The sequence below is a fragment of the Oryzias latipes genome, chromosome 1 (genome assembly GCF_002234675.1).
Source record: "Oryzias latipes chromosome 1, ASM223467v1".
NCBI lineage: Eukaryota > Metazoa > Chordata > Actinopteri > Beloniformes > Adrianichthyidae > Oryzias > Oryzias latipes.
Window position 1 is genome coordinate 1552745 of NC_019859.2, and position 27245 is coordinate 1579989.

General features: G+C 47.5%; 1 protein-coding gene across 1 annotated transcript in view; it reads right to left on the minus strand.

Annotated features, from left to right (window-relative positions):
- Positions 1-235: 235 nt before the first annotated feature.
- Positions 236-27245, minus strand: part of LOC101161946 (slit homolog 1 protein) — a 51954-nt gene continuing 24944 nt past the window's right edge. The window contains exons 11-38 of the mRNA XM_023955750.1: positions 25437-25508; positions 23893-23964; positions 23341-23484; positions 23104-23267; positions 22133-22156; positions 21918-22062; positions 20625-20699; positions 19425-19568; positions 19203-19346; positions 18650-18816; positions 17495-17633; positions 17201-17269; positions 16669-16740; positions 15486-15557; positions 15334-15405; positions 13102-13265; positions 8966-9090; positions 8783-8877; positions 7989-8128; positions 7822-7915; positions 7618-7755; positions 6925-7153; positions 6719-6849; positions 6166-6320; positions 5871-6082; positions 4780-4904; positions 4471-4670; positions 236-3063 (exon numbers count right to left, since the gene is read on the minus strand). Coding sequence (XP_023811518.1) covers positions 2798-3063; positions 4471-4670; positions 4780-4904; positions 5871-6082; positions 6166-6320; positions 6719-6849; positions 6925-7153; positions 7618-7755; positions 7822-7915; positions 7989-8128; positions 8783-8877; positions 8966-9090; positions 13102-13265; positions 15334-15405; positions 15486-15557; positions 16669-16740; positions 17201-17269; positions 17495-17633; positions 18650-18816; positions 19203-19346; positions 19425-19568; positions 20625-20699; positions 21918-22062; positions 22133-22156; positions 23104-23267; positions 23341-23484; positions 23893-23964; positions 25437-25508 — 3649 coding nt within the window. The 3' untranslated portion in view covers positions 236-2797. The remainder of the gene's footprint in view (positions 3064-4470; positions 4671-4779; positions 4905-5870; positions 6083-6165; positions 6321-6718; positions 6850-6924; positions 7154-7617; positions 7756-7821; positions 7916-7988; positions 8129-8782; positions 8878-8965; positions 9091-13101; positions 13266-15333; positions 15406-15485; positions 15558-16668; positions 16741-17200; positions 17270-17494; positions 17634-18649; positions 18817-19202; positions 19347-19424; positions 19569-20624; positions 20700-21917; positions 22063-22132; positions 22157-23103; positions 23268-23340; positions 23485-23892; positions 23965-25436; positions 25509-27245) is intronic.

Sequence of the window (27245 nt, forward strand, 5' to 3'; positions counted from 1 at the left end):
TTATGTTTTATGGTCACGGAGGGACGCATAAATCACGCCTTCATTAAACGGCTTCAGTCTCACAGCACCTCCACCCGTCCTCCTTCCCCATCGGGGACATCCTTCCATCTTTTTCCCTCCATCTTTGTTTGGTTTCCTTTCTAAAAAAACCCACCCCCCACACCTTCTCCTCCTCCTTTGGAAGGCGGCAGAAAGTCAAGAGGTCAAAGGTCAAAGTAAGAAAAGGCAAAACGACAAAAAAAGAAGGATGTCTTTATTTAAATAAATATGAAGAAGAAGAAGAACAAGCACTACAAGCCACACCCCCCAGCAGGTGAGGGGAAACCGGGCCAGGAAGGACCCGGAATCGCTCTACAGAACCGAAGACGAGAAAAGACTTTCACGACAACGGCAGCTTTTCCCGCTTCTTCCCGTCTGTTAGTTGTTAACACTGCAGTCTACGGACAGGACCACACTAGATTAGAGCTGATCTAACACACGCTAGCCGCATCGCCACCGGACGGCCGCACAAACAGCTGGACGTCAGCGGCGAGGAGAACCTCGCTGGACGGGGAGGAGCTGCGGCTCAGGAGGTTTTTGCTTCACTAAAACGGGCTGAGAGGAAGTTCTCAAACCTGTGACGTCCTTCAGATGACGACACAGAACTGACCCTCTGCTGCTTTCAGGTGACCTGCTTTTCCTCCGTAAATTTCCAAACTGGTTTGTCTTTCCGTTATGGATCAGTGGTGATGATGATCTGCCTGCAGAACCCCCCCCCCTCCAGATGGAGAGGAGTCCCGCTGACGCACAGCCGCTCCACCCACAGCTAAACCGCGGTGGGTCTGAGCCGTTCCCGTTCATCCGGTTGGGTTCACACCAGCTGAGCCACAGTCGGATCGACCCGGGTTGCTGCTCTCAGAGTCTTGAAGAACCAGAAGTGAAGGGGAACTTCTGCTCCATGAAGACGGTTGGAGTTTTTAGCTCCACAGCGGCTGAACTTCATTGAGGTTTGGTGTGACGGCAGAATGTTTCTCCTGATCTATTCTACTGAAAAAGATTTCCAGAACTTTCCTGATCCTGGAGCGTTTGGGGTCAAACTCTTTAGTTTTTTATTGGAACACGTTAAATGTGAAATGAATGAAATCAGAAGAACAGCTGATAACCTTTCTGCAGCCTTGAATACCCATGATGCATTTCACTCTAACAGTCTGTCTGGATTGAAGCTTTAAATGATTCAGCAGAGCTGCATCGTTTTTTTGGTTTTAAAAGAAGCTGTCTGATGGTTTCACAGCTCGGCGGATGGACTTCCTGGAGGACGCAGAACAGAGTTGGACCCTCGGTTCCGGCGCTGAGCAGAACCGCGGCTGCAGCTGGAAAATACTGACGTCAGTTTGGCACATTGCTGATTCACACGCGTGTGGGAGAATGCTGGGATGTTAACGATCCAGCCAATGAAATGAGCATTTGATCTGCACGTGTGCAGAGCATGCGCAGACCCCCCACCCCACCCCCCAGGACTGGGCTGCCCCCCCATCCAGACTCTGGACAGAAAACTGTCGCAGTTTCAGAATTTCAGATGGAGTTCAGGGGAAATATGTCAAATATATCACAACATGACCCCTCCCCCTTCTCACTGCGTTACCATAGAAACCACACATAGCTTAGGTCAAAGATGCTGAAGCAACAGGCACTGAGAGAAAGACTGGAAGCAGTTTTGACATCGAGACGAGAAACGAGGAGGCTGGAAGCCTTTGGGGATGACCCCTGACCTCCTGACAGAGAGGCGGAGTTTAACGTCAGACCTCTCTGCGCGTTGATCCTTAGAAACACTTTTTTATGGTCAAAATATTTGTCTTACTTAAGTTTGCGGAAAATTGGACAGAAGTTCACAGCCCCTTCAGCCCCGAAGGTCCATCTGACGGCTGTGGAGCCCGAAGAGTTGGATCAGGACGGTTTCTTTTTTTTATTTAATTGCGCACTAAACCACTACTAGGTGCTGCTGTTTGCGTGGATGCTGTTGCTGCAGCTGCTGACCTGTTTGTCCTTCCTGAAGCATCGTTCAGACATTTTTATGACAAGGCCTCGTCTGTCTGATAAATCTGCAGAATTGTATTATGAAGAATCAATTAGAGTGAATTAAGGAGCTGCACTTGTTGGAACGCTCTGTTGGCGTCAGCTTTCTCCTGAATCTGGGCTAAACTCTGACGTCTCCCGTCTGCTCGTGGGGGTTCTTCAAACCAGAGCAGAGTAGTCTCTGGTGACGCGAACTTCCTTTAAACTCTGCTGCACAAAAATGAACAAAACGGTACTTTATGTCCTTCAAAGAATATCCTCAAGCAGCTAAACTCTGAAGAGGGTTGGTTTCAGAGGAGGAAACGATCATCAAAGGCGGCGAGCGCGTGCTGAAGCCTTGAGTTTGAGCGGAATACCGGATGCTCTCGTCCTGCTTTGGCACCTGCACTCCTAATGTTTGCGCTGACATCGTTCAGTGGAAGCTCAGCTTTGTGGACTTCGTCAGAATCCCGCTCAAACACCCAGCAGGACCAAAAAACCACAAAAAAACAACTGATGTCCCTGCAGAGGAACATACATAAAGTCAGTTTGATTTAGGGCAAAACAGTTGGACTGGGGAGGTTAGTGGTCCTACGGGGTGAGGAAGAGGAGGAGGAGGAGGTCGGCTTGCTGATGTGATGTCATCAGGGGGGAGAACTGTCTGAAAACTGCGTCAGCTTTAAACACACAAAACAAACAAATGTCCCGTTGTCTGCAGAAGCCCTCCCTCTGTGTGTCTGTGCGTGTGCGTGCAGCCTCCTCTGCCTCACGCACACTCCTTGCAGCCACATTCCACAGGTTTCTCCACATCCTGGGTGAAGGACGTCCCGTCGTCGCATGCGAAGGCGAGGCGCCGCCTGCGGATCCTCAGGGGAGCACAGCAGGAGGCGGCGGCGCCGATGCCCTGCTCGCTGGCTCCCCGGCATCCACCCCGACACTCCACCCAGGAGAAGGCTTTGACGGTCTGGCAGAGGGCGGGGCCGCGCTGCAGCCGGTGGAAATCCCGGACGGGCTGGCCTCGGCATGGAGACTCTGCAGGAGGTGCAGGAGGTTGGTGAAGGTCTGCTCCTGTACTCAACTGTTCAAGTCACTCCCATCATCTTCTGTTCTGTTTTCAAAGCGTTCTCACAGGTCTGTTCAGGAGAATTATGCCATTTCCCCCAAAATCTAAAAACTTGTGCTGTTTTCTAGGACATAGTTTCTGCAGAGAGGCAGGAGTTGATTAGACTGTGGCTTTAATGTCCTCCTTCATTGGGAGAGGGTCTTTAAATTATGTCTCATCTATTCAGGAATATTTACCTTCAATGAAATCATTAGAGCCTGAACCTCTGATCATTCCTCACCAGTTTCTCTTCCTGCACCACCCGTCTCTATTCTCTTACAGTATTTCAAAACGGAGGGCTTTGCTACCAAAAACTGACCTGGAGCAGCTCCTGCTGGCTTTTTTTTTAGAGATGATAACTGACTGAATTTAGAATGGATTTGTACTATTTCAGTTTTAACACACAGAGCTTTAAATGGACATGCCCCCAAATCTATTTACACCTCCAGTCGCTCCCTTTCGGGCCAGAACCTCATTAACGTACCGGAAACCCGGTTTAAAACTTGGAGAGTCCCGTTTCTCTTAAAGCCGTAGACTGTAGAATTCTTTTGCGCCCCCCCCCCCCCCCCCCCCGCCCATGTGGCAGATTCCTTAAAAGAGCTTCGAAAGACTATTTGGCTCACAAAATCTTTTTTTGCCTTGTTTTGGATTTCTATTGTATCTTGGTTAATTTGGCTTCACTGGCACTTCAAAGTGTTTTTATTTTCTACATTTTAATTTTATTCTTCTTTTAATGATCCAAATCATTTTATTTGTCATGAAAAACTGAGCAGTTTGAATCTGTTAGAATAAAAAAACCTCTAAATCAGACCTTCAACCTGTTTCAACTGTCAGTCAAACACTGTCTGCAGTTCTGCTGCAGGAGTCTTTTTCCTGCTAAAACAGAAAATCCTCATTTCTATGGAGGCCTGGGCATGACTTAAAAAATAATAATAATTTTTTCCCTCAAATCAATAAATTGTGGTCACAAATGAGTAAAATGGTAGTTTGTGTGCACAATTTTACATTTTATATTTTAATATCATCCGTTTTTACTGGTCTTTGCGCACAAATTCATATTTTCAGGAAACAATTTGTTCTTTTTTTACGTCATGTCCAGGGCTCCGTAGACCGAAGCTTAGAGGCTCAGAATTTTCTCCTTCCTGCCTCTCTTCAAAAGCTCTGCTAGTTCCTTCAAACGTCACAAAGTTGAGTTACAGGATCAGATTTCGGGGGGAATTACTTTTTCACATGGAGCCAGACAGATGTGGAAACTTTTTACAACCTCTGGAAATGAACTGATCTTTTAGGAACAGCCCTCTGCTGATCTGAATCTGCTTTCCCGGCTCCTCACTCACCTGCATCGCAGCTCTCCCCCGTGAACCCGGGCTCGCAGACGCAGCTCTCTCCATCCTCCGTCTGCGCACAGCTGCCGCGCAGACACGGCAGACCGCGGCAAGAGCCGGCTGCAGAGTTGCACAGCGCTCCCGCGTACCCCTTCTCACACTCGCAGCGGTACGTTTGCGCGTCCAGAACCACGCATGCACCGTTCACACACCTGAGAGCAGAGGAGGCGGATTGTGATGCAGCACTCGCATGCCCCGCCCACCCCCCCGTGTGCAAGGGGCGACACTTTCAAAGAGGCAAAACGCGTCTCTGACACTCACTTGCTGGCCTCACAGGGGTTGGCGCCGGTTGTCGTGGTAACAACATCCGATCCAGTCGGGCTTTTTGTTAGTGGCTGGTCACAGTACTGTCCCGTCCAGCCGGGCTGGCAGTGACACTGGGGACCCTGGGGGGGGGGGGGGGGGGGCGCACACATGTGTGAGTTAATCTTTGCATCTCCACCTCCACCCGACGAATTTACCCCCAAATACGAGACAAAAGTAATCGTCACCATGACAACGCCTCTGATGATTAAAAAAACCTGCAGAATCGGAAAACTGAGGACAAAAAAACCGTTCCTGTTTCCTGTTCCCTATTTCCTGTTTGTCTTTTAAACCTGTTACTCAGACAACTTCACAAAAATGTCAAACTTCTCAGTTTAGGCCAGAATCGCATCAGCATGTGGTTGCCATGGTAACTGCACTCTGTAAAAGGGCAAAGTTAATTTTGCCTCAAAAAACTTACACTTACAAATACATGAAAGAAAAACTATTGTGGACACGACCTCTGACCTTTCACCGTCTGAAATCAGAGTGAGACCTCACTGCAATCAATGCCATCTGAAATGTGGGCGTGTCTGGTCGAATAATGGTCACTACCTGTACATATAGAAGTTACCTGTGCACCCAGCAGTTACCTGTACATACAGCAGTTACCTGTAAATACAACAGTTACCTGTACATATAGAAGTTACCTGTGCATACAGCAGTTACCTGTGCACGCAGCAGTTACCTGTGCATACAGCAGATACCTGTGCATGCAGCAGTTACCTGCACATATAGCAGTTACCTGTAAATACAACAGTAACCTGTACATATAGAAGTTACCTGTACATACAGCAGTTACCTGTACATATAGAAGTTACCTGTACATACAGCAGATACCTGTACATATAGAAGTTACCTGTACATACAGCAGTTACCTGTGCATGCAGCAGTTACCTGCACATATAGCAGTTACCTGTAAATACAACAGTTACCTGTACATATAGAAGTTACCTGTACATACAGCAGTTACCTGTACATATAGAAGTTACCTGTACATACAGCAGATACCTGTGCATGCAGCAGTTACCTGTACATATAGCAGTTACCTGTGCTGTGTTCGGCTGGCAGATGCCGTGCACGCAGTAGAGTTGGCGGCAGGGCTGGCAGCCTGGCAGAACCCCCGGCTTCATGTGGCCGCGGGTGAAATCCTGCAGCTCGTGGTTGATGTACAGGTTCCTGATGCAGCCGTGGAAACTGGAGGCGTTTACCGTCTGGGAGGAAAGTCCCAGAGAGGCTGGAATCACCTCCTCGGGCATACCTGGACACACCAACAGTCAGTCTGCTGCCTTCAAATGTCAGGAGAAGGGTTTCTTCAGCTGTACCCCCCACCAGCACACATACCTCCCACATACAGGGGGGCCTCGCCCGTCAACGTCTGGCTGCGACTTAGACTGTCCAGAGTGGTCGGCTCTCCTCCGTCCACAGACAGGTTGACCATCTGGTTGAAGGTGACCAGCTCCACCGTGTGGAAACTTCCATCGTTGATGGTCTCAGCGCTGTCCACGACAAACAGAACCCGCTTTGATCTGTGGCTCACGAAGGCCTGAAGCTAAAACGCCCCAACATAACCGGATATGATCGTCCCTGAAAGAGCTCAGGTCTAAATCTGATCAAACTGAGAGGAACGTCTTAGAGGAAATAACAGCTCAAACACGGCAGTGGCTGCATTGTTATGTGGGGATGTTTTCCAGCATGGGAACATTTCCTCATGAGGGTTCAGGGTAAAAACATCTCAGGAGGGTTTAAAAAATGAAGAATGAAAATGAAATAGATTTAATGTTTCTGGACACTTTGAAAGTGAAGAACATTAGCTTTCCAACACATGAACTTTAAGGTGTGATCAGAAGGGAAGGAGGGGCTCTGTTAGGCCGATCGGTAAGGGGCGGAGCTTCACCTGTAGATGGTGGTGGCAGGCTGGTTCCCAGGATCATAGGTGACCCTCACGTGACCCTGATGAAGCTCCACGGCGATCGGCTCGTCGTCTCCGTTGTAGAGCAGAATTCCATTTTCCTCTGCGGTGGACACCTGAAACACACACAGCGTGTGTGTGTGTGTGTGAGTGTGTGTTTGCCGTGTCTTTACCTGAGCTTTTTTTCTCACCTGTAGAGTTATGTTGGTTTGCGGTCCGTTCGTCACGTCTTGAAGCTGAACATAAGAGTCTTTGTCCACAAAGTTGACGCTGATCAGCTTCTCGCAGCTCAGACCCTCAAAGCCCGGCAGACACCGGCAGACTGCAGCTCCCGCCTCCTCCTCGCAGGGGGCGCCGTTCTGACACAGAGCCCGCTGGCAGGGTGGCGAGGGCGGAGGGCCGACCTCACAAAACTCCCCACTAAAAAAGAAAAAAAAAAACAAGAGACACAAATGGCTTTCCGTAATCTGAGTCTGCCGCTGCTGAAGTAAAGGCAGCGAGGACGGACTCCAACTCCCATCAACCCCTGGGGTCAGAGCGAGAAGGAAGGGGGGGGGTTAATAAAAAGAAATGTGATGTGTTTGATGTGATGTGTTTCCAGATCAACATCATTCAACTTTATTCAAGTTAAAAAACTAATAAAAAACTGCATTTTTTTTTTGAAAAAATCCTTTTCAGACAGAAGAATTTTGTTTTCATTCATTTATTTCATTCATTAAATGTAAATAAACTTTGTAGATGTTTGGTTCGGAGCTTTTCAGCCATGTTTCCATCTGCCTGGTGTTTGCTGGAATAATTGTTTGTGGCCCAGAATTTAGTCCGATTTTGAGATTTGAGAAGTAAAAAATAATTTTCAGTCAGAATCGGGAGTTTTCCAGGAATACCTGAATCCGTGCGGACAGACGCAGGTGTAGCCGTCCAGATGGTCCACGCACCGGGCGCCGTTCTGGCAGCGATGGTCCAAACACTCGTTATAATCAATGCTGCAGTCAGGCCCCACCCAGCCGGGGATGCACACGCACCTGGAACAGAGGCTCCGTGACATCATCTGTCCCCCACCTGTGCTGATGAGGTGAGTGCGTGTTTACCTGGGGCCTGCAGGACTGCTGACACAGGTGGACTGATGCTGACAGGGGTTTCTGCCTGGAGAGCAAACATCTTCCTCCTCCTCGCAGAACAGACCTGAGGAACGCAGGAGAAGCTGAAACTTCCCAGAAGCCCTCATGTTCTCCACAGGTGAGGTCGGAGCTGCTACCTGTGTAATGGGGGGGGCACAGGCAGGTGTAGTTGCCAACGCCGTCAACACAGGTGGCGCCATCGTCACATCCGTGGTCCTCGCAGTCGTCTACGTTCACCTCGCAGAAGGTCCCGTGAAAACCAAAAGCACACACACAACTGCAGGGAAAAGAACGGACACGACAAGAAAGTTTTTGTTCTTTCAAAAAAAAAACTTTATTGAACGGAAATGTTTCATAAAGCGACCTAAATATTTTCACAAAAAACTGCAACAGTTCTAAAAAAAATTGCTTTTTTATTTTTCTCTATTTTTTTCACCTCAGCTGTCCTGTGAAAAAAGGGGGCGTGGCATCCGTGGAGGGGTGTAAAGTGAGAAGTTCTAAAAAATTCAACTGGATAAAATTTCCGGTTTGAAGACATTTCACCGCAAAACGTCTTCAAACCATCAACCAGTTGAACTTTTTGTTTAACCACCACCCGACTGAGAGTCTACACATACGTTGGAGGGGTGTGGCTCAGTAAAAAGGGCGTGGTTTGAAGATAGTTTCTGCCTGTATTCCCACTTTCCCGCCAAACCCCTAAAAGACTCAGTAGCGCAGGACTTTCAGGTGTCCCGGCGCTTTATTGCTAAAAAAAAGGCCAAAGTCCAGATCAGAGACCTGAACATCTGGCAGAAAATGCCTTCGTCTTTTGAAAGCTGCTCAGATGTTCCTGAATTCGTCCAGAACTGCAGCGGGACTGAATTCAAAGGGAGGGATGAACTCCATTTATGGCAGATCTATAGCTGTGTACGCGGCTGACACATCTCCTCACCTGAACCCCCCCGTCTGCTCGTCGCTCAGACAGGTTCCCCCGTTGGTGCAGGGGTTGCTGACGCAGGCGTCAACGGGAGTCTCACAGTGTTTCCCCTAAACAGCAGGAACACGACAGGAAGAGGTCAGAAAGTGAGCTCCGAACGCCGCTGAGGACGCCGCCGAGACACCAGGATCAAAGTACCGAGAAGCCGGACGCGCACGAGCACGTGTACTCCTCTGAGGACTGGACCTGGCAGGCGCCGCCATTCTGGCATGGCGAGGAGACACATGGACTGCATTTGGCCTGGACAGACGCCTCCACCGGACCTAAACGCACACACAGACACACACAGACACACTAAGGACGCAGCAATGCACACAATGAGTCGCTTTAAACCTTCATTGTTGGGTCACGGCAAAAAACCAAACTTCTGAAAAATCCTTCTTTAAATTTGCTACTAAGCTAATAAGAATGAAGAAAACCCTGATTCTGAGTTCTGTTTGTTCCCTTTTAGCTTGTCCTGTCGTCACAACTTTCTCTGATTCACCCAGGTGATTTGGTGGAGGGTTCTACGCCCAATTCCCTTCCATTTCTAGCTAGTCTGGGCTGGGGACCGGCACAGGGACCTCTGTGGCTGCATGGCTGGGCACTGGCTGAGGCACATTGGTTGAGGCTCATTGCACCCCCTGGGAATTGAACCTTGGTCCTACACAGAGCCAACCAGCCGCTCACTCACACGAAGCTCTTATACTGAGTGTGATGTCATAAAACAATACAGTAAACCCTTGTTTTTCGCGTGGGTTACGTTCAAAAAAGAACCCGTGATAGGCCAAATCTTTGAAGTAGAAAACTTATTATTTTTTTACAATTATTATCCAATTAAATACTCTATTATACATTGAAAAGAAAGAACAAACCATTTTACAGGCTCGAGCATTTGTTCCACAAATAAAGGTACTTTAGAAATGTTTTTTTTTTCAACAAATAACTTCTGTACTGTACTGACAAATAATAATTTTAATCATCAATGTGAACAGATCGCGGAGATTAGCCCCGCCCACCGCGACCAGAGTAATTGGATTAAACGAGAGAAAATTTAAAATGATCATGAAAAAAATACAAAGTACAGTGGTACAAATAGTGACTCAGGTGTATTTACTGCTCTTCAGACTGAGCCGCTGCTTCCTGACTCCGCTCTGCAGTGTTTTCTTCTTCTGAAGCCCGCGGTGCAGCTGTGTTTGTTCAGGAGAAGAACATAGTGATTGACAGTTGTTGTCGCTCTTTTTCAATGGGTTTTAGAGAAACTCTAAATTGCTAGAGAATTTGCACGTAATGTAAATTTGGCGAGCTGTTTTACGTACGTGTACATATTAAACTGCAACGTTATTGAGGCACAGGTGGAGAAGAAGCGGAGTGACTTTTTAGCCAATCAGAATGCAGAACACAATGCACGATGCAAATCCGTGAAGTAGCGAAACCGTGAAAAGTAAACCGTGTTATAGCGAGGGATCACTGTAAATGGTAAATCCTTCCCCAATCAAAATCATGTTTTTGTTTTCTTGTGGCACTTTTATTGTGATGAAGGACATGAGTAACCCTTGTTCTATCCTAGGCACTTGAACGTTGGGAGGTGGGTCATCTAGACCCACTAGACAGTGCTCTGAACCTTTTTTCTTCAATGATTTGCTATCTTCACTGGTGTCCATGGATTACATGACACACACATTTTTTCAGTGGTGTCATTTTTCTACAAACCTTTTTTGTTTGTCAAATCCTTCAGAAACAACATTTCCAAATGGCGTTTTGTAAAAAACGGTTCTGCTGCTCAGAGCCGACCATCTGAATGTTTATTGGATTTCATTTGAGGTCCAGACCAATTTTCTGTCTTGTCAAACCTAATTGCTTTGCTGTGACAGAGGCGTTAGAAATGCATCCTTCTTCATCCTCCTCATCCTCCTCATCCTTCTCCTCCACATCACTGGGGGTCTGGCTGAAGACTCTCGCCTGAGGAGAGCCTGGAAGTGACAGGCGGCGGCGGCGGCCTCAGAGCTCGGATCTGCAGAACGCGTCAGTCACACCACAAAGAGATTGACAGGCGCGTAACGGAGGCAAACGCAGGGAGACGCCAGCGCAAAAGCTGCTGGTGAGTGGGAGCGTGGGCGGGAACGAGCGACGACGAGCAACAATTATTGACAGAAGTCGGGGGGGGGCTCAGAGATCATCAGGATGCAGCAGCCACTGATGCTGATGTCTGACTCACAAATACCAGGGTTTCCTAAAGTTTCAGTATTGATCTGTTGGTTTATTTTCAAATATTTAGATGCGGCGCTGCAGCAAAATGTTTGAACAAATAAGACGTTTTTTCATGTCTGCTGATTTTTCCTCCACACAGACTGAGAGGAGACATTTCCAAGTCTTCATCCACAGCATCTGCTGATGGATGAAGCGGCTGCAGTTCATGAAACCCCGTTTCATCTCAGAGACACAGGTGGATCAAACGTTGAAGCAATGTCTGTTTCCTTATCGTCCCAGAGCTCCATCTACTGATGTGTTCAGGAGACTGAACTGGAACTGGAAAACTGGAAAGCTCCTTCAAACTAGAAATGAAGCCTGTTTTTCAATGTTCAAACACACAGAAAATTGCAGGTGAAGTTGCTGAATAACTGGAATCTGGTGATGGAGATGCAAACAGCCCAAGATCGAAAGAAAAACGCGCTTCTGCATCCTAAGCCTGGAGGAAAAGCAGGAAGGACTTTCTTCTGGGCTTTCAAGGTTCATTCAACAACTTTGTTTGTTGTTTCATCAGCAAGTAACAGCAGCCAATAAACAAACAAACAAACAAACTGGGGCCAAATTTGATCCTTTGGGTTCCCCAGGGATGAGACTGAAAAGTGAGGTTTGGCTGATCTCCTCTTTTAGCCTAATTTCTGCTTTTATTTTTGTAATTATTCAAACAGTGTCCTATTTTCACATTTCTGGAGTCTTTTACTATCCTTTATTTGTTTTTTAAAGTGTTTTACCCCACCCTTTGATTTGTTTTTTCAGGGTTATCACTTTTTTTTTAAATCCTCCTAAAAAATAAAGAAGTAATCACATTACTAAAGAAAGTATCTAATTACTGTCAAACCTGTTGAATCAATTAATGGAGGAACCCGTCTAAAGAACCAACAAGTTCCTGATCCGAGAAGGAGACTCTGAGACAAACGTGGATCCACGGAGGAAGACAAGAAGACAAAGAAACATCTGGATCCCTCAAACATCTGGAGAAAGGTCCTGACAGAGCAGCATGATCAGAGGAACGTGGTAGAGGTGAGGTCTTCTGACCTGGAATGTCTTTCCAGAGGTTTGTGCACAGGTGGGGAAAGAATCCACTCAGGGAAAAGTTGCATCACTTCCAGACATGTTACTCAAGTAGAAGTAGAATTTAAAAAAACGTAACAGGTGACAAAACTACTGCTAGTACTGAGGAACTGATGTGTTTTTTGGTCTAAAAGCTGAGATAAAGGAGATACTTCTTCTCTTTTACGATGTTTGACTTTACAAACGGGACAGAAAGGTTGGTCGTCTCTCGGATTCAAACCTCCCAGATGCTTCATGGCAGCGTTTGTTGCTCTGAGGTGGTCAGACGTTTCCTCTCAAATGCCGACATTCAAAAGGCGCCGGTTTGTTGTGGATCCCTACATGAACTGGAACAAAGGTTTCTAAGGGGCCCTGCAACAGACTGACTACCTGTTCAGGTGTGTCCCGCCTCCACCCACCAACCCGTGACCCCCAGAGAGATTCAGCAGGTTCCCCGTCCTTGAAGGCCTAAAGCGCTTTACAGTCCCGCTCATCTGTGCACACCCAGAACCACCGGGAGCAACGTGAGGCTCAGTGTCTTGCCCAAGGACACTTCAGCACATGGCTGTGCAAAGCGGGAATTGGAGGTCGACCGCTCCACCCCTGCACCACCAGTGAGTGTCTGACAGCCACAGAGGATTACCCAGATTACCTAATCCCACCCAGAGGATCCGGTCTGAAATCAGAGAAACTGTCGGATGAAATGGTTTGATTTCTGAAACTTCCCGCCTTCACAGGCAGGAGCGCGTGGGAGGAGCGGCGGCGGCTCCTGACGGAGGTCACACTCCATCATGACCTCTCATTTCCCATCATGCTTGGAGGCGGCGCTATGTGGGCGTTTGTTCAGTTTGATCCTCTCCAAAAAAAACATCACGTTTGACTCAGAAGGTGTTTTCAACAGGTTGCTTTGATTCAAAAATACCCCCCCCCCCCTAAATGTGCACCCCCCCACCCCTCCCCACCTCCTGCTGGAGGGGCGTCTGGTTGCGCGGGCTCACCGAGGCACTGGAAGCTGTCAGCAGGCGTGGTGAGCAGCAGCTTGGCCTCCATGCCGGGGGGGCCGGCGCAGCGGGCGATGCCAGGCTCCTTATAGCCGCTCTTCACCCAGTCCGACAGCCAGAGCAGACGGCAGTCGCAGTACAGCGGGTTGGCGCCGATCGCTCTGCAGACACGGACAGACGAAGAGCCCCTCAGCCACCGATGACTGCCCGTCTGTTCCCCCAGAGGGATGAAGAGCATCCTGCATGTGATGCTCCTCATCCTGTCACGAGAGTCAGCCCACCCCCCCAAAAAGACATCCATAACAATAAAAGATTAAAGTGTCGGAATACGGAGATGAAATGAAAACAAATGAGCAAAAACGAAGCTCAGAAAGAAGAAGAGTACGTTTGTGAACCACATGGTGGCGCTCTCGCTCCTGACGTGTCTGAGCCTGCAGTCATTAGAGATGCAGGCGCCACACGGAGCAGGAAGCAACAGGGATTCCCTTCATTTAGAGGAATGTTCTGCTCACCTCAGGAGACCAAAACCTGCACACGATGATGAAGATCATGATGACGAGGAGGAGGAGGAAATACTTCCTGTCTTCGTGTCAATCACACGACTCCTGCTGGGTTAGTTGATTTCAGAAAATGTCATGGCGACTGTTTGGATTTTTCATTGTAAAGAGGTTTTAGCACAAACTCTTTTGTGTTTGTTAGCAATAATTATATTGACATCACACACACACACACACACCCATGTGTGTGTGTGTGTGATGTCAATATAATAATTGTCATTAATAATAAGAATTATTCTTATATGGTTACGCATGCTCCTATTGACATGTATGTACATCTATGCATATATAAATGGATGACCTAATGATTTTCACAATCCTTCTGTCTTCCTTTGCCTTTGAGCAAAAATGTCTAAAAACCCTAAAAAATGATGAATGGGGCCAAAATCTCTGATGGAAGTTCAAATGTTTCCACTAACAACATCACAACGCTCGTGTTGTGGATATTTGGATCCACCGCCTCCTAACTCCCGGAGCATCACTGGAAATGAACGGTTGGTCGATGAACATCATATGATGCTAGGGATGTGGGCGTGGTTAACAAAGAACCTCTGTTGCCAAGGAAACCCAAAAGTTTACTTTAGTTGAGTCTTCTAAAAATTTCATAGGTTTTTTTTTCATGAATGGGTCACATCCATCAGAAGTCAAAGCTCCGTCTCGTCCTCTGGTCACCGCACTTCATCTCCCAGCACCCCCAGCGTGCACTTCCTGGATGCCGCACACCTGTCTCTCATTCACTCAATGAATCCCAGTCAACTTAGACACTGGACTGAGCCTCACTCAGTGGGAAGTATTGTCTGTGCCACTCTGCCTTCATTACTGAGCGGTCCAGTTGGACCTGATCTTCTGTTTCCTGACACTGTCTGCCTGCCCCGCCCCTCGCCTGGATCCTGACTACCCCCGTCTCTCCTCTGATGATCTCATGCCTGTCATTGACCCCCGCCCGCCTGCCTGACCCTGATTTAGCTTTGTGGACTTTTAGCTGAGCTAATAAACCTGCTGCACTTGGATCCAGCCGTCTGCCTGTTCTTGTGACAGCGATCAGGGTGGCTGGAGCAGAGGGGGAGAGTGAGGGGCGTGTAGCCACTCAGCCAATGAGGGCGGGCTTAACGGGGGGGACGGCGAGGGCGGCTGCGCCTGCCGGCCATCCCACTAGTAGCTTTAAGTATAATGTTTCACCTTTCCAACCAATTCATGAGTAACATCCTACTGAGGTTTGATGCATCCATACATACGGAGCATATCCTTCATCATTTTGATGTGATGTCTCTAAATACACCAGTTCCACTCTGAGGGAGGAGGCCTGCTGCTCGGCTCAGGTTTCTCTGACAGATGCTGCTGCAGCAGTGAGGAGAACGGAACCGGTTCTGGACCGGCAGCGTCCATTTTTCACAGCAGAGAAAAGACCGTCAGCCTCTTCTGCCACAGTCTTTCAGGGGTTTTGGTTTGAAGCTGCTGGAATCCTTGTTGGTGAGAAACGCTTCTGGTTTCAGGACAACAGACTTTATCCACAGACATTTACAAAATTGATCACAAAATATGGATTCTTGTGGATTCACATAACTTTGAAACGGCAAAAAAAAAACAAGAAGAAGGGAAATGCACAAAGAAAACGACCTTTTTTGAGATCAAAACTGTTTTTCGCTTAGCTGCTTAAGGAGGAAGTGCTCACAGGTGAGACAGCGAGGCCACGTCGCTGAAGATGCCCTCCTGCAGCTCAGAGATGTCGTTTCCATGGAGAGAACTGAAAGACAAGAGCGGCTGCAGGTCACCTTCAGGGGTCCGCTGTACGCCAGCAGAGCGGCGGTGTGTTCGTGTGCTCACAGCAGTCTGAGGGAGCGCAGGCCGGCCAGCGCCAGAGGAGGGATGCAGCGCAGCGCGTTGTAGCTGAGGATCCTGCAGAAACAGAGGCTCCGTGAGTGACAGGCCTGCAGCACATCTGCAGCCACACCTGAAGGCCTTCATCCACAGAAACCAGCCGCTCATCACTTCCTTCCCACCTGCATTTAGGCCCCAGACCCGTGCAGAAACCCCCCCCTAAGGTGCCATCTGCCCCCAGATTTCAGTGTGAAAACCAGAAACCAGATCTGTCGAGATTACAGAAACTAGACAACCAACACGACTGAACCTCATGGTTTCCTTTGCCTTTTATAGACATTTATCGTTTGACTGAATCCAGTTTTTTTTCCTTTTCTCATTATTTTCTAAAACTCTGAAAATGAAGGGAATTTTCCAAAAAGGATTCCAGACCTGCAGGGAAATGACTCTCTGCTGCCTTTAAAGGCATCTGCTGTGCTTTTTGAGTTTGGGATGACTGAACTTCCTGTTTCTACATCCCAGCTGCCTCCTGGGGCGCTTTCTTTTTTCATCTTTTTCAGTAGTTCTTCCAAGGCAGCAGAGCTGGAAGCTGCTGCTTTCAGGCCAGAGTCGGCTCATTAATAATCTCCACCTTCTTTAGGGCTTTGCTTTCCAGTCTTTTGTCTTAAGACGCAGTTTTTACACCATAAATGCAGGAAGGAGGATGCTTTTCTTTCGGGATTTCTTCAGGCTGTCTTGGATTAACAAACTCGTGCTGCGCTCAGAGTTCAGTAAAAAGCTGGAAAATGTTGGGAATCTTCAACATTAATGAAAATGCAGAGTAAATAATGTGTCTTTCCCGTTTATGTTTGAGCTTTGGTTTGCTTTTCAGCTTCTCTGGAGCTCCGTCACACGTCTGAAACGGGGAGCATCTTCCGCCTCTCGAATGCCTCAATTATTCTGATCAAAGACCCCTCTGCTCTGTTTTCCATACATAAATGCTCCTGCAGGGTTTCCTCTGCGCTGAAATGATCCGAATCCTGTGAGGTTTGATGGAGTCGTCATCAAATGATCCTCTAGAGAAAAGCTAAAGTAAAATTTGGTGGGAATCCGTGCAGATGTCCTGATGTTTAAAGGTTCGAATCTGTTTCATGAATCTGTGTGGGGGGGTGTAAGGTGGAGAGGATCATGGGGAGGGGGGCAGACTCACAGTGTGGTCAGCTGGCTCATATTGGAGAAGGAGTCGTCAGAGAGAGAGCTGATCTTATTGTTGCTGAGGTCTCTGCAGAAGAAAGCATCAAACATCAACTCACAATGATGTTCTGCACACACACACACACACACACACACACACGCACGCACACACACACACACACACACACACATAAACATATTCTCTCATCTCCGGTCAAACAGAGCAGAAACTCTTCAGCTTGTTTCTGTTTTGCAGTCCACAGCTCCCCCTGCTGGACACTTTGATGGTGCAGCCTCTGCTCTGGTTGAACGTCTGCACTGTAAAAGTTCTGATTCTTTGCTGACAAATGAGCTGATCAGACCTGCAGCATTTTCCAAAGACTTCCTACCGAGGAACGGAAAATTAAAAAAAACTGTATTTCGAACAAATTTCTGAGGATTTTTGCGCAGGAATCCTGCCGGAGTTTCTACGTTTGCTGAAAGTTTCAGCACCAGCCGTCAGACTGACTGGCCGTTTGACGCGGCGCCGGCGAGCAGAGGAGCCTCACACAAGCTGCAGGTTTCGGAAGGTGGCTAATTCCTGGGGAACGCTGGTGAACTGGTTCCCATCCAGGTACCTGCAGACAAAAGGCGGAGCCTGTCATCAGCATCCAGGCTGCTCCCTGACTCCCACCCACCATCACAGTCTCCACATTCAGAGCAAACAACAACACCCTCAACAAACAGGTCTTCCGTCTGTGCTTTTGTTCATTTGATGTTGATAGAATGTATTTCTTGCTCTCCATGCTTCTGCCTCTTTGTCTTGGTTTCAGCCGTCAACGCTTCTGTCTGAACAAACTCACAGTTCGGTGACGTTGCGAGGAAGTCCCTTGGGCAGCAGCTGCAGATGTTTGTTGCTGCAGCGGACCACCGTGTCCATGCAGGTACACTGGCTGGGACACTGCGGCCCTGCGGTACAGCGGCTGTCCTCCAGCGTGGAGCCTGAAGGCGAGGAGCAGGGCAAAACATCACTTTCAGCAGCCAAACAGGTGCTGCAGCTTCTGTTAAAGGCCAAAGCTCCAGAGGTTCTGGAGAGCTTATAATTCATTTTTCTCTGATCTGGTTCATGCATCCCATCATGACGGTTGAGTGACATTTCTGATTCCTGCTTCTAATCACACATAAAATACAAGAAACAACTTTCAGCACGATAAGAGCAGCTGAATTAGCTTATACTTTGGAAAACTTTTCTTTTTTTATTCAAAGTATTTTTAACTTTTAACTTTTTGGTTTATGTTATTAAAAAGTTTGTTTTAACTTTTGGCAGAGCTCTTTTTAGAGAGTTGTTTTCGTTCATAAATTGTCAGTGGTTTGATTGACACTCCAGCATTTAACCCGTTTGCTTTCGTTTTTTGATGAATTGTTAAAAACTTTCTGCAGCTTCATTTTTGTTTTAAACTGCCTCCAAACTCCCACATTCGTTTTCTCTGGACTCGTTCCTCCCGTCTCTGGTTCGAACCCCAGCTGGGTTCTTTCTGGATGGAGTTCTCGTCACCCAAAAACGGGCCTCACGGGTTCGTTGGTGACTCTAAACTGTCCCTCAGGTGTGATGGAGGGTGACTTTGTTCAGGGAGAGGCTCCAGCAACCCCTGAGCCCAGATGGGACTACAGCGGGTTTGGAAGACAGAAAATGTGTCCCTTGTATTTTACAATATGCTATTTTAATTTTATTTATACAGTTTGTGACCAATAAGAGAAAAAGCAAGGCTGGGAAGTACAGAAATGTCTTTTAATCACATCAAATTGACCGAATTGGGGCTGAAACCCTCTTGGGGCTTTTAAACGCCTCCCTGTGGTGAGAGGACATTCCTGCAGCTTTTTTCCCCCCTCAGGTCACGGCGGGTCATCCGCCCTCCCCGGCACAGGCTTTGCTTCTTTCAGACTCTACAAACTGAAACCAGTTTAGGACTAGTCTTAAACCTGGATCAACTTCACCGAAGGTCCAGAAAGGCTCATACCGTCCTCACAGCGGAAATCCGGCACAGCTACGTCCTGCAGAGGAATCTCCCGCAGGAAGGCGGGGCTTTGGCAGCGAGGGTTCCCTGTGACGATACGGCGGCTCCTGAGCCACGCCCCAAACCAGGACAGGTGGCAGTCACAGTTGAAGGGATTGGCCAGGAGGTTCCTGATGGACAGCAAAGAAGTGGGGATGAGCGGCAGAAAAGCAGATTTGGAGCTGAAACGTCACGTGAACCGAACGCAAACAAGAAGAACGTCTGTTCTCCATGATCAGAACATCTTTGGTTCTCCAGCAGGTGAGCAGCGGGAACCTGGGGCAGGGTCAATCTGATTTCCCTCCATTCTGCTGCAGTATGGATGGAGACACAAACCGCTGGGAGCAGATTCTGGCTCCTCTGATGTGACGGAGGAACAAAGGAACTCAAAGATTCGAGGAGAAAGCTTTTTTTTTCAGGAACATGATGACAAAACTGGATAAAATGGCAGGAAACGGTATATATATATAACAAAAAAAAGTCTAGAATGCTCCTGATTGGTCCAGGTGCGACTCACAGCGTGGACAGGTGGGGCAGCGCGTCGAAGGCGCCGGGCAGGACGCTGCCCAGCTGGTTGTCGTACAGCGACAGCAGGCGGACGTTGGTCAGTCCCGTGAAGCTGCTGTTGTGGACGCAGCCGATCCTGTTGTTCCTCAGCATCCTGTTCTCACACAGACACACAAACCCGTTCAAAGCGTGGCGTCCGGCGCTCCAAGGGGTTTGAGTCGGCGGGACTCACAGCATCCGCAGGCTCTCCAGGCCTCTGAACATGCTTCCTCTCACGGACTCCAGGAGGTTGGCGGTGAGGTGCAGCTCCACCACAGAGGAGGCGCCCTCGAACGCGCCGTCCTCGATCTCTGAGATCTTGTTGTTGCTCAAGTTTCTGAAGGAATGGGGGGGGGGAGGGGGGGAGGGGTCACAGAACGATGGTTTGGCATCAGAAGAACCAGATCTTCATTTTGGTCAAACTAAACACAAAGTCAACGTCTAGTTTCGAAGCGTTGAAGGAAAACGTCTACATTTCATGAACAGCATCGCAGCTGTCAAGCATGAGGGTGGGAGTGTCATGGTGTGGAGTTGCTTTGCTCCAGACTGGACAACGTTGTTGTTTTCATTCAAAATGTTCGATGAGTCTTCTGAAGGCCGTGTCACACAGCCTCTACGTACATTTATGCATTCCTAAAGGAGGGAATTTCGGTCTTTCGTGATTCATACGCGTTTCTTGTGTTCGTCATTCGTCCCCGTTCGCAGATGTCCATCGAGGGTTTTGGCCGTCCGCTCTCTACGTGAATTCGGTTCTGAGCTAATTACGTAAGTCTTACACAGTTGTACGTGATTTTTATGAGATGCATTCGCAAGTTTGCCTTTCCACAACCGTTCCCAACACACAATCACAGAGTTCATGTTCTACGTTGATTTACGTGTTATTCACGTGGTTTATTTCTACTTCTTCCGTGGTTTTAACGTGGTTCATTCCTGAAACATCTGTGAAAATTTCACGTAAAGTCCAGAACTTTTCTCACTTTTACCACGTCTGAAATATTTTCATCCGTGCCAATTCGAGCAAAATGTCCGTAGCGGCTGTTTGACACGACCTTAAAGGGACCTTAAACTCAATAAGATAAAAAAAAAAAATCTGCAAAAGCTTTAAAAAAAAGCCGTTTGTGCCAGAAAACCTGGATTCAGGTCCGTCAGTCACAGAAGAATGAGATCGAATTCATCTGGAAATGTTTGGACATTTCTAGCAAACAGGAACCTCCAGGAACGAAGTCCCAGAAGTTCTTCAATGAGTTCTCATGATCTGGACCCCTGACAGGGTCAAAGGTCACAGAAACACTGTTGACCCCTGAGAACTGCCTTTGGCCTTGAGGAGGGGAGGGGAGGGGGGTTGATGTTCTGACAGAGACGAACAGGGAGGTCGAGTGCTGACGTGACCTACATTTTTTTTAGATGCTTCAGGCTCTTGAAGGCTCCGGTGGCCTCCAGCGTGGAGAGGTCGTTGTTGTTCAGGCGCCTGGGTCAATCCCAGAGAGATCACATGAGGAAGAAGAGGAAGAAGAGAAAGAGAGGAAGAGAGGACAACCAAACAGTCAAAGCCTCACACGTCTGTGCAGCTTCACTGTTTCATCACTAAACTGAAGTTTAAGGAAACTAGTTTGAAGGTCGGATCTTTAAACATCCGTTCACATCAGCCGCTCAGTTTCCAGCTTTGATTTCACTTCAACGCAGCATAAAATGACGACAACCAGCACCTTCAAATGAAAGGAGTTTTTAGTTTTCCGGTCCGGAGAATCCAGATGTTTATTAGAAGAATTTTATGTCAGTCTGGAAAAGTTAAAAGATAATTTGAAAAGATCTGAAATTTGACTTTTTTTTTCATACTTCCAACTTCTTTTAAAAAAAAGGTTGTTTTTATGAGGAATCATGTGAATCGACATTTTATGAGCCTTTTGCCGGTTTCAGTCCAGAATGGCACATCCAGAAGGTCAAAATGACAGAAGAAGCTTCTGTTTCCTCAAGGAAAACAAAACTGACGTGCAGGAAACTCCGTCTGAACAAACCAAAAGACTCTACCGGAACCACATTCTGTCTGCAGCCGACATCCAAAGGAAAGATGTCTGACCTCATGTTCTGCAACGTTTCCCATTCTGACTGTCAAACACGGCGGCGGGGGAGTGATGGTATGGGACTGTCCTGCAGCTAGCTTACAATGAAAGCACAGAGAGCGGCTCCTCTGTTCACGTCCAGAACATCAACCAGCAGAGGAACTGGACGTTCAGAGCAGGAACTTCAGACGGAGGAACCGCAGCGTTAGAACCGCCCAGAATCAGCCCAAAACAAAGAAAGATCATTCTTCAGAGGAACCATCCAAACAGCTTCAGAACACTGGAGGATTCTGGGAAAATATTCAGATTCTCCTGTTCTGTTTTCTGTTTCATTTTTGTGGCAACAAGCTGGTTGTCTGAAGTTCTGTTTGAGCGAGTCTCTTTATTCTGTTTTCACACAGAACTCAGGTTTGACTCTGAAACGGGTTCTCTGTGCGTTCAGGGAGGTTCTGGAATCTGCAAGTGAGTGTTCTGAGTGTTCTATGTTGTGGGTGTTCTGTGTGTTCTGCATTCTGTGGCTGCAGAGCCTTTAAATGGGGTCCTTTACATCCAGAACGCCGTTGCGGCGGCGGTCTGTGCATGTGTGTGCGTGTCTGTGCGTGTGTGTCTGTGTGTGTGCGTCTCACAGCTCTTCGGTGGACGGCGGCAGGCGTTGGGGGAACTTGGTGAGCCGCAGGTTGGAGCAGTCCACCACGTTGGCTTCACACCGGCATTTAACGGGACACACCGGCTTGCTGTTGCACTCGTGGCTCAGCCGCCGGTCTTCTGCTCCTGAAACAGGAAGACGCCACGGGTTAGTGGGAGCGCCGGTTCCTCTGAAGCTCCACGTGAAAGGACTCACCTGGGATGTGGTACTGCTCCTTGGCTGTTGGAAAAGAAAATGGAAACAGTCAAGAAGGTTTTGACGTTTGAATCAGGAAGAATAAAGTTAGAGTTTGTTTTCAGGACAGTTTTCTAGTCTCAAAGAGGCGGATCAGAAATAAAAGGTTCCATCTTTAGTCCTGCTAAAATTAAAGATTTATTTTGAAGTAATTTCAGGGAAAATAAGAATAAAAAGCACAGAAAATAATCCTTAAATTAGTCCAAAAACAGAAAAAAGGGACACTATGTTATCGTTCAGATGTCAGTATTGCTCCTCATCATAAACAGACAAAAGATGGAGCAATCCAGCCAACATCCCAACATCAATCTGACTCAAACAGACACTTCTGCTGATTTAGGATGAAGAAAATTCCTCCTCAGATGCCGAAGGGACTGACAGGATGCAGAAAAACTCGTTCTTACCTTCAGAGAAACATCCTTTCTTATCCTTCTGACTACCAGAAATATAAATCCATCCTCTGCAGAGGACTTTCCCAAACCTAAATATCTCTGCAGAAATGAAGGACATTCGCTTTCTGCAGAGGACATCTGATGGAAGGGGCGGAGCTCCGGGATCTGTAGTTTTTAGCCGATTTGAACTATTTTTGACTGGACGACATATTTTTTCTGTTGGTAAAATGTTGCATCATAAGAAAGAAGCAAAAATAATGAAATGGAAATAAAAGGTTCGGCTTAAATCCAAACAGGGTTTGGCCATCAACGCATCGCTGTGGTTGTAAAAGCTGGACACGAAAAACATAACCTCACTTCCTGATTGAAGCTCTTTGAAAAAGCTAACTCTAGACATATACTAAATGAAAAAATAGGAATACAGACTAAGAAAAGAACAATCTGCCTGCAGCTTTTCCTGAGCTTGAGGTCTTTTGGGGGGGTCACAGGATCTTTGTGTTTGGGTCAAAGTGAGACATCTTCAGTTCACAGGAAACTGACCGGAACATCGGAACTTGCTGCTCTTGATCTGAGCGATGCGTTTGTTGGCGAGCCGGCGGGGGCTGGCGCAGCGCGCCCCGCTGGTCTCGATGGGGTTGGACCGCAGGAAGTCAGCCAGCCACTTGACGTTGCAGTCGCAGACGAAGGGGTTCTGGGCCAGATGGCTGATGGGAAGACGGAGGAGGGATGAGCCGGACCCCAGGGCAAAGCGGTGAACCGGGACGTGTGTGTTCTTACAGAGTCTGGATGCTGTGCAGCGCGCTGAAAGTCCCTTTGGCCAGACTCTGGATCTTGTTGTCGTACAGCGACAGAAGAGCCAAGTTCTCCAGATCTTTGAAGGCCGACGCTCGAACGCAGTGGATCTTATTCGCATTCAGCAACCTGGAAGGTTAAGAAACTGGATGAGAGAGTAGATCTGGATCCGGGTCAGAATCCCAGAACCAAAAGTTCACTGTAAGATTAAAAAAAAAAAGTTTCTTTTTAAACATAAGATCTTCCTTAACCCTTGTGCTATCTTAGATGACCCCCCCCCCCCTTACATTGACATGTTCTCTCTAACATGACAAAGGTGGATAAAGGTGGAAAGATTTCATGTAATCCATGGACACCAGTGAAGATCACAAATCATTGAAGAAAAAAGGTTCAGAGCACTGTCTAGTGGGTCTAGATGACCCTACTCCCAACGTTAAAGTGCCTAGGATAGCACAAGGGTTACAGAACTTTAGATTCTAATTCCCTTGAGAAGTTCACCTTCAACGTGTGTTTGTGTGTGTGTGTGTGTTCACTCACAGCAGCTCCAGAGAAGACAGGCCGTCAAAAATCCCGCCGGGAAGCTCCGTGATCTTGTTTCCGTACAGAACCCTGAAACAGAACAGACAGGAAGTGTTCCATCAGTGTGTGTGTTTGTCCATCAGTGTGTGTGTTTGTCCATCAGTGTGTGTGTTTGTCCATCAGTGTGTGTGTTTGTCCATCAGTGTGTGTGTTTGTCCATCAGTGTGTGTGGTTCTCCATCAGTGTGTGTGTTTGTCCATCAGTGTGTGTGTTTGTCCATCAGTGTGTGTGTTTGTCCATCAGTGTGTGTGTTTGTCCATCAGTGTGTGTGTTTGTCCATCAGTGTGTGTGGTTCTCCATCAGTGTGTGTGTTTGTCCATCAGTGTGTGTGTTTGTCCATCAGTGTGTGTGTTTTTCCATCAGTGTGTGTGTTTGTCCATCAGTGTGTGTGTTTGTCCATCAGTGTGTGTGTTTGTCCATCAGTGTGTGTGTTTGTCCATCAGTGTGTGTGGTTCTCCATCAGTGTGTGTGTTTGTCCATCAGTGTGTGTGTTTGTCCATCAGTGTGTGTGTTTGTCCATCAGTGTGTGTGTTTGTCCATCAGTGTGTGTGTTTGTCCATCAGTGTGTGTGTTTGTCCATCAGTGTGTGTGTTTGTCATCAGTGTGTGTGTTTGTCCATCAGTGTGTGTGTTTGTCCATCAGTGTGTGTGTTTGTCCATCAGTGTGTGTGTTTGTCCATCAGTGTGTGTGTTTGTCCATCAGTGTGTGTGTTTGTCCATCAGTGTGTGTGTTTTTCCATCAGTGTGTGTGTTTGTCCATCAGTGTGTGTGTTTGTCCATCAGTGTGTGTGTTTGTCCATCAGTGTGTGTGTTTGTCCATCAGTGTGTGTGTTTGTCCATCAGTGTGTGTGTTTGTCCATCAGTGTGTGTGGTTCTCCATCAGTGTGTGTGTTTTTCCATCAGTGTGTGTGTTTGTCCATCAGTGTGTGTGTTTTTCCATCAGTGTGTGTGTTTGTCCATCAGTGTGTGTGTTTGTCCATCAGTGTGTGTGTTTGTCCATCAGTGTGTGTGGTTCTCCATCAGTGTGTGTGTTTTTCCATCAGTGTGTGTGTTTGTCCATCAGTGTGTGTGTTTGTCCATCAGTGTGTGTGTTTGTCCATCAGTGTGTGTGTTTGTCCATCAGTGTGTGTGTTTGTCATCAGTGTGTGTGTTTTTCCATCAGTGTGTGTGTTTGTCCATCAGTGTGTGTGTTTGTCCATCAGTGTGTGTGTTTGTCCATCAGTGTGTGTGTTTGTCCATCAGTGTGTGTGTTTGTCCATCAGTGTGTGTGTTTTTCCATCAGTGTGTGTGTTTGTCCATCAGTGTGTGTGTTTGTCCATCAGTGTGTGTGTTTGTCCATCAGTGTGTGTGTTTGTCCATCAGTGTGTGTGTTTGTCCATCAGTGTGTGTGTTTGTCCATCAGTGTGTGTGTTTGTCCATCAGTGTGTGTGTTTGTCCATCAGTGTGTGTGTTTGTCCATCAGTGTGTGTAGAGTGCTGCCGGTGAGGCGGCGTCCGGACTCACAGTGAGTTGAGGGCTCGGAGGCCGTTGAAGGCGTCAGGAGCCATCTCACTGATCTGGTTGTTGCTCAGGTCTCTGAAAAGCAAGATGGAAAAACAAAAGTGGCGTCACGGAAGGTCATGGAACGCCACGGAACGTCACGGAACGCCACGGAACGTCACGGAACGTCACGGAACGTCTCTGATCCGTCTTTACTGTCTTTCTGAAGATTTGACTTTTTATTGTCTCTGTTCTCATCTTTTCCTGCAGCTTCAGTCTCTGATGGATTTTTCTATTCTGAAGCATCTTTTTGGCATCAAACCCTAAACCGCTACACACACCTACACACACCTACGCACACCTACGCACACCTACACACACCTACACACACCTGAGATGATCATTATTCACCCATAAAGGACTGAAATGGTCAACGCTTTGTTTTGTCACAGGACAGTCTGGTCTGACATGAAGCATCGTCTGTGCAGATGAGAAGACGATGATGAAGAGCAGCTTGTCTCATCAAGGAGACAGTGGTTGTGTTACTGTTCCTCCTGACAGCCGCTGCTCTGAACCAAATGTTCTGCGGGTTTGGTCGGGTTCATCCAGCAGAACCGCAGCCCGTTGGGTGGAGCAGCTGCTGCTCTGCTGCAGCAGGTCAAACGCCGTGAGGCCACCCGCTCCAGTCTGCTCCTCTTCTCCTGACAGGATGACAGTCAGAGCGCAGAGGAGGAGCAGAGAGGACGGTTCCTCGCCTCCAAGGTTCTGACGGCTCTCGGTCTCACCATGAGGAGCCGCTCCATGCTGAGGTCCACTGAAGCACAGAGCAAATCAGACGCTCTGTTCAAATTCTAGCGAAAAACTTTTGATTTTGCTGATTTTCACCATTTTTGCTGCAGTTTTTTTTTACTTTCTTCCACTGGGTCGAATCTTTCTTTAGTTATGAACGATTTGGAGAGAAACAACCTCCTCCCTCTGAGCGAAGCCTCATGAATCTGAAACCTTTTTTTTTTTAACCCTTGTGCTATCCTATGGGGTCCAGATGACCCCCCCCCCTTCCATTGAGGTGTTCTCCCTACCATGACAAAGGTGGATAAAGGTGGAAAGATTTCATGTAATCCATGGACACCAGTGAAGATCACAAATCATTGAAGAAAAAAGGTTCAGAGCACTGTCTAGTGGGTCTAGATGACCCAACTCCCAACGCTAAAGTGCCTAGGATAGAACACGGGTTAATGCACACCAGATTAAAGCCACTGAAGCTCGTGTTTCTGTTGGAAAGCAAAGAACACTAACATTTCTGTTTATTTTTGCTAAAAAAAAAGGTAAATATGATGAAGGGATGAAAAATTAAACTCCTGTGAAGTTTTTGATCAGTAAACTTGTCAGAAAGGTAAAATCAAAGACACATTTCTGTTGTTATATTCTGACATGCATGTCAGCATTTGGTTTGCAGTGTCTGATCTGTCCTCCTCTCCTCTTCCCTTTGATCATCTCCTACTCTCATGTTCCGTCATGAAGCTCTGGGTTCTGTCGCCGTGGAACGTCTTTGTTCTTCTGGGTTCTCCACGGACCTCCAGGAGCTCAGAGAGGAACCAAAAAACAAAGGATAAAACAGGAATGATGACTGATGACCGCTCTGAAACTAAACAAGGCAGAGAAGCTGCAACGTGTTCAGGGACGTCAAAATCTTTGGAAAATGAATCTGAAACAGAAAACCCAGACGGCCGTCAGGATCTGTCAGCTGTGACTCTTCAGTCCCACGGAGGCAGAGCTTCCAGGATTTGAAGTTCATCTTCAGTTTCTGGGTTCAGACTTATTTTTTTTTATTAC